General features: G+C 40.8%; 1 protein-coding gene across 1 annotated transcript; it reads right to left on the bottom strand.

Moving 5' to 3' along the window:
- Nucleotides 1–454: 454 nt before the first annotated feature.
- Nucleotides 455–8,418, bottom strand: LOC147642077 (heat shock protein 90-5, chloroplastic-like). Its single transcript, XM_086802672.1, has 20 exons — nucleotides 7,943–8,418; nucleotides 7,079–7,312; nucleotides 6,923–6,996; nucleotides 6,709–6,834; nucleotides 6,415–6,508; nucleotides 6,243–6,329; nucleotides 5,020–5,163; nucleotides 4,811–4,924; nucleotides 4,695–4,727; nucleotides 4,539–4,589; nucleotides 4,349–4,453; nucleotides 3,978–4,115; nucleotides 3,716–3,808; nucleotides 3,549–3,626; nucleotides 3,179–3,433; nucleotides 2,960–3,062; nucleotides 1,476–1,644; nucleotides 1,279–1,387; nucleotides 1,121–1,204; nucleotides 455–1,007 (listed from the first exon to the last, which is right to left on the bottom strand). The coding sequence occupies exons 1-20, from the start codon at nucleotides 8,075–8,077 to the stop codon at nucleotides 768–770; spliced, it is 2,466 nt and encodes an 821-aa protein (XP_086658798.1). The 5' UTR covers nucleotides 8,078–8,418; the 3' UTR covers nucleotides 455–767.
- Between the last annotated feature and the right edge of the window lie 4,600 nt (nucleotides 8,419–13,018).

Genomic DNA, 13,018 nt, shown 5'->3' with positions numbered 1-13,018 from the left:
CCTTGCATCACATCTTTAATGCGGATTTGCCATGCTTGCTCAAGGCTCTACTTTGATTTAAATCTTCACGTTTTCCCGGTGATGTGCACAAGGAGTGACATTTTTCACGGTAGCAATTTCCCTTCCATCACATCTTTATTGAGGACTTTCCTATGTTGATTTGCCATGCTTGCTCAGGGCTTCTTTTTCCTCTCTTAGAGAGAGAGAGAGAGAGAGAGAGTGAGTGAGTGAGTTTCTGTGCTTGAGAATATTGATCATTAACTCTCTTGTACCTTCGACAAAATTATCACAGTAACTTGCAACTGTGCAGGTTCATTATCGTGGCCTTGGCATAATGGGCTGCTTGGGAAACAAGGTCTCTCTCTCTCTCTCTCTCTCTCTCTCTCTCTCACACACACACACACACACACGTCTTCACAAGACCACTTGTTTGCTGATCACTCTGGCACATGTATTACTATTTTTTCCACGCATTATATTATTTCTGACAAAGATCAATAATTGGTAGTACTAATGCACCAACAGAAATATCTGAAAGTGTAAAAAAGGTCCCTTGCAGTTACAAAATCTCAAGGAGTTACTTAGCGATCCTAAGTTTACAGTGAATAGAGTCAATAGGCACAGGACTGTTCCATCCACTACAGACGAGTATACCATGAACTATGTAAAATTTGAGTAACCACACTAGCAACCTGATGGTTTCAAATCCCCTTTCATTAACAATATCAGCCATGGCAGACACTTGGCTTTTTATCAAACACCAAACCCTACAAAACCTCAGGTTCAACAACAGGTGGTCGGGTAGAGGGCGAGATATCTCGAGCCGATTCATTGGTATCATAATATTCCACTCTGGGAGGCCCATAGTTTCCATCGTCTCCGGCATATTCTTCACTTCCTTCATATCCTTCGTATCCTTCACTTTCGTTGTACCCATCATTACCATTACCTACTGATGCAGCTATTAACTCATATATCCTAGATCCAAATCCCGCGGGATCTTCAGGCTGGAACAGAAGCCAACAGAGCAACATCACCAAGAAACCCTAACAACCACCATACATTACAAACCCTTGTCTACTCTGCAGATATCGTACTACTAAAGGAAAGATGCACTTACAGCAAAACCACTAGACATGAGCGCAGTCTCATAAAGAAGTTCCACGGTCTCCGTTGTTCCAGATTTTCCAGCGAGCCGTGCATCCTGTCAGAGCCTCTAGTCAAAAAAACAAATTCTGAGCACAAGAATCTCCATATTAAAACAGTGCCGTTACTCACATCCAAAAACTGAATTATGCGATTGTTGGGGTTGATCTCAAGTATCCTAGTTGAGGCCATGTACTCCCTCAGCCCAGGAGTGTCTCCTAAGTTCTGCGCTCTCATAATCCTGCCGATGAGACAGCCACTGTTATCTACCCACTAAAGCCTTTGAAACTCAGTTTTACATCAACATGTTAATAGCATGTATATTATACCTTTCCATGTTGGCAGACCAACCATATTTACCAGAAATAAGGGCACAGGGCGAAGTGCTCAATCTCTTTGACACTTCAACCTTGGCAATCCTTTCACCTAATTTTTCTTTCATCCAATCACACAGTGGGCCATACTCATCTGCTAACCGATCCTGATCTTCATCATCACCTGCACAAACATTACATATGACAGCAATGATGACATAATAAGCCTGAAACAGCCCTACCCAACCACGTGATCTACAGACATAAAGCTGAATCAGGTGTTTACAATAGGAGCCTCCCTTCTGGCTTCAGAATAGCGGCTTCTTCAAAAACCTTGGCGGCTCTTAGATCCATCCTAAAAATCTCTCCTGAGAAGAGACAGTTAATGTGCTAAAAGCATGTGGACATGTCAGGGGGTGAAGGCTATGCATCCAAAAGTTGACAAGTCAGGGGGTGAAGGCTATGCATCCAATCGCAAAATCATTGCTGGGACACTGAGGCACAGTTCAGATGAATTTGCCAGAATGGTAGTCAAAAGAGAGAGCTGGCCAGCAGGACAAGCATACAGCTGGCGTCCAGAGGACTCACATAAAAGTCCTAGTGTTGAGAGTTTTGATTAGTAACAGAGCTGGAGAAGTTCATTGCTACTGGCTGCCATAACAACAGGAGACATGGGCAGCCCAATCAGCAGTACGAAATTTGTTGGAATTTGTCCATTTCATGGCTGTACAGGTGAGCTTATCCACTGGATGACAAGAACCTGAATGTCAAGACCGGCAAGCATTTGTTGCAGCAGAACAATCTAGAATATGATTGTGCCAAAGCATATCATACTACAGGACCAAAAGAAGACTGATACTTTCTAGTCTTGAGTCTTGTGCGTACTAGCTGAGCTACAAAAATTGGATGAGACAGTAGTATAGATTGGGATGCTGATAATGATTACAGGCTAGTAAGGACTGAAGAGGTGTGCCTGGAGTCCCTATGCTTTGTATTTCTAGAGGCTAAGACAAAGTTGGGAGTTATTGACAAAGTTGATACTTGAAGGCTTACTACATGAGTGTTAATTAGCAAAACACTTGAGGTAAAGCCCTGCTAGATTGTATGACAAGAACACTCAGTTGTGGAGTTAGCCTTAACACTTACAGTAAATGGATTTACGGCTATAGTTTAAGAGGACTATGACTTGGAAGCAGTAACTTTATGGCAATTCAGTTGCATCTCATGCATGAAAGTGGCAACCACACAGGCTACAGACTCACATATTATGCCAAAACTATACTGCTGATCGCAACCAGAGGAAGAAATCGCCTAAAGTTCCATTCAAGCATTCAATACACTGAACTTCATGATATTTTACTCTATTCCATAGTTCAAAGCTAAAATACAAGCAATTTCATAGTACTGAATGTTCAAAGCAACCACAGCCAGCAAGCCACCTGCCTGCATAGTGCTAAGCAATGGAGAATACAGATTTAATGCCATGCGAACATGCATACCTATATCAAAGTCCTCCTTGCTCACATCAACAAAGTCTTTTCCCTTGAATGATTTTAAAGCATTGACTGAAACCTCATCCATGGGCTCTGTGAGAAACAAGACCTGCAGAGCACATATAGTTCATGATTCGCATTCGTGTCACTGTTGTGCTAGAATTCAAAGCTTGTCAAGACCCATAACCAGTCACTCTAGCAACAACGGAGGCAAGAATTTCATACCTCATAACCTCTATCCACAAGCTTTTCCATGAATGGTGCATTCCTTGCACTTTTTACAGATTCGGATGAAAAGTAGTAGATAGCTTGTTGGTCTTCTTTCATGTTCTCAACATAATCTTTCAGGCTAGTCATCTCTTCCTGATGCTTCGACGAGTAGTATCGCAAGAAGTAAGACAGACGCTTCTGGTTATCTTTGTCTTCAGTGATACCCAGCTTTATGTACTTGCCAAAGTTCCTCCAAAACCGCTTGTAATCCTGCTCCGGACACCATAGCACACACAACAAGATCAAGGTTCAAGGTCAAAGACAAAAGTCAAAATGTAGATGGTCTCCACCATGTAACCATCACAACAGAACAATCAACTGATACCTCTTTGTCCTTCCTCTTCATGATTATATCAAACAAGTCAAAAGTTTTCTTTGTCAACCTTTTCCTCATGAGATTGACCTGCAAATGAGACGAAGTTAGCGTAGCATCAAAAGGGGGTCGTTATTTTTCAGAATCATCTACAGACAAGGGGCAAAAGAATCACTTACAACACGACTCTCTTGCAGTAGTTCCCGAGACACATTCAATGGCAGATCATCAGAATCAACCACACCCTTCATGAAAGAGAGGTACCGAGGAAACTGCAGCCAGGTAGGCATGATAAGGTTACAATGTGCTCAGTAAAGCTACAAATTACAAATTTCTCAACTAAACTACAAACTTCAGAAGACAAATGCTCAGCAAAACTGCAGAGAACAGCTTCTACACTAGAGAGATTTGCAATTTACCAAAGTGGCAGTTGTTACTCACCAGCTCTCCATGAAAGTCATCGGAGATAAACACCCGCTTCACATATAGCTTTATGTTTTTCAGCTTAGAAGAGCTTTCATCTGATGCAAATGGTGCCATTCCAGGAATATACAGCAAGCTTTTGAATTCCACTTCTCCCTGTAAAAAACGTCACTTAGCTCATATTGATACTACTATAGAACAACATGAACCAGGATAAAGCCTAGATGGGCATCCTGCAGTGATGTTACAACAGACAAACACATTTGAGAAGTGGAACGCACTACTGCTAAATACAGTAACAGGACAGCTTTCTAGCAAAGGTTTTCTAGCCAATACTTCAGTCATCACATGATAACTTCTTACACTCAGGCACCAATACAATGATGTACCTCTGTGTTGAAATGTGTGTATGCCATTGGTTCGAGACGCTCATCATAAGTTGTCTTATAAAATGCATAATATTCCTCCTTGGTAACCTCCTTGGGACTGCGCATCTACACGTGTAAACAGGCCGAGCACTGTAAGATGCATTAAAAATCCTCCAACGAAAGATCCAACAAGGAAAAAAAAAGTCTTCACCCAAATAGGTTTTGTCTCATTCACAAGATCATAGCTGTAGCTCTTCTTTTCCTGCATGCAGCCGAAAGAAAGATTAAGGTAGATTACTCTCTATGCATAGAACTAACAAGGCTTCAAAGAAGAGGCCCCAAAATACATTGGCAATAAAAAATTTACCTTTTCAACTTCCACTCCTTCCTCTGCTGGAGCCTGCACAATTTTACATGAATCAGCCATTCAACTACAAACAGAGTTATAAGATTCAGTCTAAACCTACAATTCATTCAACCCACCTTAACTGCTCCAGGCCTCTCACGCCCCACATAGATCGGAAATGAAATAAACTGAGAATAGTTCTTCACAAGATTCTGAATTTTGGTAGGGTCAGTGTAGTCCATCGCATCCTCCTACATAAGACATGATTCACACGTCAGCTAATAGGTTAGGCAGTTGGGTCATAGCCAAGCATAAGTTCCAAGCAGAACTCTGTTTGGGGACTGACCTTCAAATGTAGAATAACTGCAGTACCCCTTTCAAGGAGATAATCAGGGTCAGTCTCTTCTCGGACGACAAATGCATTACTATTGGCCTCTGCCTCCCACACATACTGCTTATCAGACTTTGGGTGCTTAGTTGTGACCACCACCTGTTTACAAATTGCATTCAGAAACTCATGATATGCCAGATACCTCCTATATTAGTCAAAACAACCATCATAAACAACAATGTTATATCAAGTAAGGAAACTAAACGTTCAACTGCCACATAACATCACGACTCCCACTTACCTTGAAAAATTCTTCAAAGATCACTCTTGCATGCATGTGGAATGCCATTGAAACCAACCATAGATCTTATCTAGTGGAGTATAAATAAATACTAGACTCCATGCACAAGACAGACCATGCAATCAGCATTTTGTTCGCACACGAATCTAACCAACCATAGATCATGTAGTGGAGTGTAAATACTTGACTCCACGCCCAAGCAATCAGCATTTTCTTCACACAAATCTGGCAGTGCACAGGGTGTGCAAATTGACTGGAGCAAGTTGAAAAATAAGATATGGGACTACAGTTATGGCAATTTGTAAAACAGAAAGCTCATGCCCATTTCAGTGGTCAATATCAAACCACTCAAACAACATTGTCAAGTATCACATATCTGCTCATCCTGGCTTGGTCAAAAACGTGAACACCCTGAAGAAACCAAATCATTCTTGCAAGGGTTAGTTACATGAATCCTGCCCTTCAAAGCCCCTAGTGTCTGAAAGGAAGATATTGTTCATCCAACCTTCCTGGAAAACGGGGGCAGCACAAACCTCCTTTAATCTAACCCACACAACATGAAGATGCTGAAATTACCCCTATTAACTTTGACCAACAAAATATGATATCAAGCAGACATATAAACAAGAGAAACAGCATCTGCACTTCAAATTCATCAAATCAAAACCTGGAGCATCTGTCTGGATTCTGAAGACACACACAAGCAAAAACACAATGATTGCTAAAGACCCTCTACATAGCCAGGCAACAGCAACCTGTGCAAAAACTAATTAACAAATATGATAATGTAACTATAGATGCTCACTGAAGACAGAAGAAGACGTGACTACATCTTAGATCCAGAAGACTTGTAACAGCCATCAGAAAATGTTACGAACAGCACTACATGGACCGACATAGCAGAAAATCAGCCTAAGAAGCTGTAAACAACAAATACCTTCTCTGCAACCAGAAATGCAGAGTAGAATCCCACTCCAAACCTACCAATCAAGCCACTGTCCCCCCCAAGACTATCCTTGTTTTCCTGATCAAGGCAAGGAAAGGAGTCAGACCAGAACCTCTGGACACTTTAACAGTAGGGGTGCAAAGAATATTACAACCATTCGAACCTTGAGGGCTTTCAAGAAATTGGCAGTGCCACTTTGAGCAATTGTTCCCAGACTACTGATGAGATCATCCTTTGTCATCCCAATTCCAGAGTCCCTGAAAGAAAGATCATAAAAAGGTATTTACACAGAACTCAAAAATGGAAGCAAGATCTAGCCTGAAACTAGAGGACGATTCTGTCAAATAATACCAATGGTGAATACAGAGATATATCTGAATGTAAAAAAGCCTTGACAAGACAAACCAGACACACACAACCATTCTGAAACAGGAAGGAAATAATGTGGCTCACTCACTGGATCACTAAGATCCCTTGATCTTTATCACTTCGAATCTTGATAGTGAGTTCAGGATCATTGCCCAAGAGACTAGGATCTGTCACACTTAAGAAGCGCAATTTGTCTAGTGCATCACTCGAATTGCTGCCAAGTGAAAATATCCAGTATCAATAAAGGTCCCATGGTGAGACCAATGCAAACAAGGAGTGTACAAAACGCCCAGGTACCTCACCTAACCAGCTCTCGCAAGAAGACTTCAGTGTGGCTGTATAGGCTGTGTACAATAATATCAAGAAGCCTACTGACCTGGAACAGACTTAGTCCAGTAAGACCCATGAAAAAAACAGAACCAAACTTTAAAATGCCAACAATATCAATCAAGCTTCACCTCAGCCTGATAAGCATGTCTCTCTCCAACAGTTTTCTCGGGTTCTCCCACTGTGGTAACAGGCTCAGTCTCAGTGGCTGCAGCTTCTGTTGCAACTGCTGCTATTCTTAACCTTGATCTGGTAGAAGATTTCGGAAGCTTCCCAATCAGGGTAGATTTAGTCCAAACAGGACTGCCACCGCCAACAGACAATGAAGGTAGATTACTGGAAGAATTGACAACATGTCTTGCAACCTGCATTCACAAGCACCAGGTCAGAATACTAGGTGCGGCAGGAGGTCTCCATTCACATAGACAACTTGGCGGGACAGATGGCCACCAGTAGTTACAGCTGGGCGATTACATCTAGGGTAGCATAAATGCTATGCTAGCCGCAAATCCTCGCGTCGGCCATTGACGTTGGCATGTCCCTTAAAATCCATTCGAAAAAGCTTACAACATATCGAGGGACCTTACAACCCTTCTCTAACACATTGAGCATATCTACATGGGGCAAAAATTATACGGCTTGAGAATTTCCGTAACTCCTATACAGTGCTGGCTAGGCGTTTACGGCAGAAGGGAGGGCAACGCGTAGCTTGTAAAGGCAAACTTCCGGCTCAGAACATGGCGAACACGATGAACCAATTTGCCATTGCCAATGGACCGCTGAATTCCCGTCAATATATGACTTGACGATCGGCTCGAAGCCTACTCTGCTAAGTACTTCCAAACAGGACTGTGTACTGCTAGTTCCAAAATAGTCCCGCGACTGAAGTTAAATTAACCCCTTCGATTCGTCCCGAATCCAGCGAATGCTTCCGCGGCGCTCTCCATCGCGTGGCCATGAGTGCAAAGCGTTGCAGAACAAGATTAAAGACGTACCTTTAAAGACCTTGCTCGGTCGAGACGAAGAGATGAGCCGGAGAGCCCGCGGGGAGAGGGGCAAGAGGCTGAGGGAGGAGCCGAGACGAGAGGCTGGGCGACCGCAGAGACGGAGCGAAGGCAACAGGGAGCCATGGCAATAGAGAGAAGTCTCTGCAGCAAGCCTTTGCGAAAAGAAGCAGGGAGACAGCAAAACCCTGGCAGACAAAACCCTAGCTAGTGCAGAAATCCAAGAAAGAGGCTATTCAGGGAACCCTAGGTGCCGGCAGAGGAACACAACCCATGGAAGGGAGGCCCCTGCAAGAGAGAAGAACAAATCCTCAGCAGGGAGGTTGGAGCTTTGCCCGCAGCTAATGTAGAAGCCGGACGAAGTTCCAGAACTTTCTTAAACCCTCAAATCTGCATTTTTTTTACCAGGTTTGAGAGGGAAAAAGATCGGCATTTCGCAGATATTTTCTTTTTCAAATAAGATATAAAAAAGCACTCACGTTATCCTCGCCGCGGTATGTAGTGGCTTGTATCTCTCCACCCAACTGAACTTTGCACCAACAAAATTACTCGCGGTAGACAAAAAAAAATAGAGTTAATTCTTAAACACCAACGCGTGCTTTGTTGTAGTATGTAAAAGACATTAAAAAGTGAAACGTAGAAATAGAAGCCGGAATACAAAGGGTCAATCAAAGGGATTTTTTTTTCTTATTTTTTTAGAGATCCAAGATTTCTTTTTCCACTCCGCCTTGGTTGTCCATGGTTAATATATAATAAAGAAGCGAAACTCAGGAATGGAAGCCAGAATACAAAGGGTTAATCGAAAGGATTTTTCTTGCTTGTTTTTTAGACGGCGGATGGGCATAGAGCGCACGGTCACGAACCGACGTATCTCAACCCCACAAGCAAGCGTAGATGTCTCCTAAAAGACAAGGGTAAAGTCAAATCCCTTCTTCCCTTTATACCCGTCTAACACATCCCTCTCAATGCTATATGGGATATCAGGGTGCTAGCGTGGCAACTCCTGGTAAGGCCGTGAGAGAAGAAGAAGAAGAGAGAGAAGAGAAGAGGGAAAGAGAAGAAGAAGAAAAAAAAAAGAGAAGAAGAAGAGGGAAAGAGAAGAAGAAGAAGAAAAAAAAGATATATGTATATATATCTTTCATCTTTTTGAAGGGGCCTTTTTTTTTCAAAGATCTTTGTTTTGCTCTCCGGTTTCTTCAAAGCATCTGCAGCCATGGATTCCGATGACGGCACTCAACCTCCAACAATTTCGAATGTATCACCTCTTCCCGCTCCTACTTTGGAGCGCATTCTTCTACTCGAGATGGAGCTTGCAAACGCCAGCGCGTTTAAGAAGAATCTCCCGATGTCACGCCTACTTGAGCAAGATTCTCAAATCCGTTTTCGACTCGCAAACGGACTCACAAGGACTCCAAGATCAACTGTCGTGCATTCACGTTCTCCAAATTTGACGGTAAAAAAGATGGTCGTTTAGTTCTTTCTTGGTTGACTCAATTTGATGATTATTTTGTTGGTAAACGCTTCTCTGAGGAAGATAAAATAAAGTGTGCTACTAATCATTTGAGTGATCGAGCTTCATTGTGGTGGAACGCACTTCGCATGGGTCCTACCAAGCCTTTCACATGGGATCAATTCCATGATAAATTTAAATCTGCTTTTCTTCCTCCACAATTCCACCTTAATACTGGTCGAGCATGGAATCTTCTCTGTATGACAGATTGTGATATTGTTTCTCAATACACGGAGAGATTTTGGCAATCACTTCTTATGCTTCGTATGCTCGAGGATGTTCCTAAAGAGTCACTCCAACAAAAGTATGAAGATGGTCTTGAGGCAACTATTCAAGCGCATGTAAACATGTTCAAGCCAACTTCTCTTGATGACACAATCTCTCTTGCTCATGATTCTGAGCGCAAGAAAGGTTTACCTCGTCAATTACCTCGCAATGGTTCTCCACCCAATCGACGATCTTCTTTCGTGGGAAATCAAGGTTTCAGATCTTCTTTTCGGCGCCCTCAATTTTATCAATCTCCTTCACAACAACGGCGTCCATGGAATGGTATAATGGTAATTTTGGTAATGGTAATAGTAATACACGCACTCTTTCCAATTCAAATGTAAAGAACAATTTTAATGCTACCACCCCAAACCCAATTCTAGTCACAATAGTAATGCACCCACTCCTCGCCCTACCTAACCTCGTCAAGGTGGTAATGTGCCTACATGCTTCAAGTGCCATTGAGTGGGACATCGAGCCGACAAGTGTATTTTTCATCCTGCTCAAGTGGCACACCTTCACAATATCGAAGACGATACATACTATGATAGTGATGGTGATACGGCTCCAGATTGGATGAAAGATCAACTCAACAATGAAGAAGTGGGTACGCAAAGCAAATTGGTAGGTACTTCAATTACTCCTCACTCTTTGCTTTGTATGAAAGGATCCATTAATGGAAACATCAATATTTTGCATGATGATGGTAGTACGCATGATTTTATTTCAGAAAAGGCCGTTTGTAGGTTGTATTTGGAGACTCATCCTTCGTGTTATAAGGTTAAACTGCATTTCAAGGCACACGATACACGGGAACTCGTGAATTTTGTAACGTTGAGATGCAAATTGGACCTTATAAACAAAAACGAAACTTTCTCATTGCACCTTTGCATTCTAGTGACATCATCCTTGGTATGCCATTTAGACATGAATCCAATCCACATATTGATTATTTCATGCATACTATGGATTTCACACATAATGGTACTCTCATGCAATTAGTTGGTGATCATTCTCTTGAGATGTATCAATTATTATTACATACCCAAGCTAAACGTGCACTTTGCAAACAATCACGTGCATACATGATTTTAGTTAATGAAGTGCATGCATATGAAAATAATCTCACTCCTTCTTAGCAAGCATTCATGGCTAGGTTTTAGGATTGTTTTGCAGACGATTTAACTCCTACCTTACCTCTTTCACTTCTTAAAGACCATACTATAGAGATTATTCCAGGTAGCCAACCACCTCATAGAGCTCCTTATTGTACAAACCCTCCTCAACAAAAAGAAATAAAACTCTAAATTATAGAATTATTAGACAAGAAACTTATTCAACCTAGTAGTTCTCCTTTTAGTGCACCTATTCTTCTTGTTGAAAAGAAAAATAAAACTTGTTGAATGTGTATTGATTATAGGGCTCTAAATAAGGTCATAGTTAAGAATAGATACCCTATCCCTCATGATGATTTGCTAGACAAGCTTAAAGGTGCATCTATATTTAGTAAAATTGATTTGAAATCTGGATATCATCAAGTTTGAATGACTAGTTCTGACATTTATAAAACTGCTTTTCATACATAAACTGGTCATTATTATGAATTTTTGGTTATGCCTTTTGGTCTAACCAATGCACCTGCTACTTTTGCACACATGATGAATCATATATTTCTTAACCATCAAAATTGCATCATTGTTTTCTTTGATGATTTTCTTGTCTTTTATAAGAATCATGCAGAACATGAAGAGCATCTTGCATTAGTGTTTAATCTTCTTAAAGAAAATCAACTTTATGCTAATTCGGACAAAAGTCTCTTTTTCCAATATGAAATTGAGTACTTAGGCCACATTGTTTCAAGTGAAGGTATCAAAGAAGTTGATCCAAAAAATGTAAAAGTCATGAGACATGGCCTAGTCCAACATGTGTTAAAGAAGTTAGATCTTTTCTTGGTTTTGCTAGTTTTTATAGGAAGTTTGTTTGTAATTTCTCAGTGATAGCACTTCCTTTCACAATGTTACTTAAGAAAAGTCTACTTTTTCGATGGGGTGAAAACCAACAAAAGTCATTTGATAGACTAAAATATTTGTTGACTCATGCCTCTATCCTCCAACTTCCAGACTTTACTTGACCATTCTGCCTCGTAAGCATTGATGCTAGTGACTCAGGAATCGGTGTTATCCTCATGCAGGATGGACATCCTTTAGCTTATAAGAGTAGAAAACTGACACCTTCTGAACTTTTGTATAATACATATGACAAGGAGTTATTAGCCGTTGTCCATGCCTTACGCATGGACAAGGAGTTATTAGCCGTTGTCCATGCCTTACGCATGTGGAAACATTATCTTATGGGTTATGAGTTTATGATTAAGACTGACCAACAAAGTATTAGATATCTTCTTAATCAACCTCTTATCTCAGACCGCCACATTAAATGGGCATCTTTTATTTAGAGTTTTCATCCTCTTATCCAATATCAACCTGGTAAAGAGAATGTAGTGGTTGATGCACTTATTTAATGACCTTCTATTTCTAAAATCTCAGTGCTTGACATTCATTCTTTGCATGATATGTGTGACTCATATGTTATAGATCTTGATTTTTCTTATGTTTGGCATAAGTTAGAAACTAATAATTGGTTGCCTCTTCATGATTATGCATATAATGATGATTTCCTTTTCTTTCAAAAGCGTTTATGCATTACACTTCCTTATAGATCTTTTATTCTTGAAGAGATGCATCGTCTCCCATATGTTGGTCATCGTAGCATTCTCACCACTCTTTGCACCATAGAAGAATATTTTTACTGGCCACAATTAAAACATGATGTTGCTTCTTTTGTATTGGAATGTGTGACATGTCAACGAGTTAAAAGATGCCAAGGAAAAGAGAGGGGCTACTCATGCCTTTACCTATCGGCGGCACCATGGATTTCTATGGACTTTATAACTTGTTTACCTACCACATCTTCTCGAAATGATATGATATAGACAATTGTTGACAGGTTTAGTAAGCAAACTTATTTCATTGCATGTCGTAAAACATTAAATGCTTCACATGCTGCACAATTGTTTATCAAAACTATTTTCACAAATCATGGTTCACCTAAAATCATTATTTCATATTGTGATTCTCGTTTTTGTAATCATTTTTGGATGGCATTGTTTTCAAACTTAGGCACTAAGATTGATTTTAGTTATGCATATAATCTAAAAAGTAATGGACAAAGCGAGGCCACAAACATCACTATTTTAGATCTTTTAAAGTCTTGCACTATCTCATCTCCTA

This window comes from Cibotium barometz, chromosome 1 (genome assembly GCF_041138505.1).
Source record: "Cibotium barometz isolate CiBa-2024 chromosome 1, ASM4113850v1, whole genome shotgun sequence".
Lineage (NCBI taxonomy): Eukaryota > Viridiplantae > Streptophyta > Polypodiopsida > Cyatheales > Cibotiaceae > Cibotium > Cibotium barometz.
The sequence above is the reverse complement of the archived record's forward strand: the minus strand, read 5'-3'. Positions and strand labels throughout refer to the sequence as shown.

What these genes read in the sequence shown, in the direction of transcription:
- LOC147642077 (XM_086802672.1), bottom strand. Translation starts at nt 8,077, where the DNA reads ATGGCTCCCTGTTGCCTTCGCTCCGTCTCTGCGGTCGCCCAGCCTCTC. An exon ending in TGAAGAGGAAGGACAAAGAG is followed by an intron (nt 3,434 to 3,548) that starts GTATCAGTTGAT and finishes TGTCCGGAGCAG; the next exon opens with GATTACAAGCGGTTTTGGAG. An exon ending in CAAGGAGGACTTTGATATAG is followed by an intron (nt 1,645 to 2,959) that starts GTATGCATGTTC and finishes ATGTTTGTGCAG; the next exon opens with GTGATGATGAAGATCAGGAT.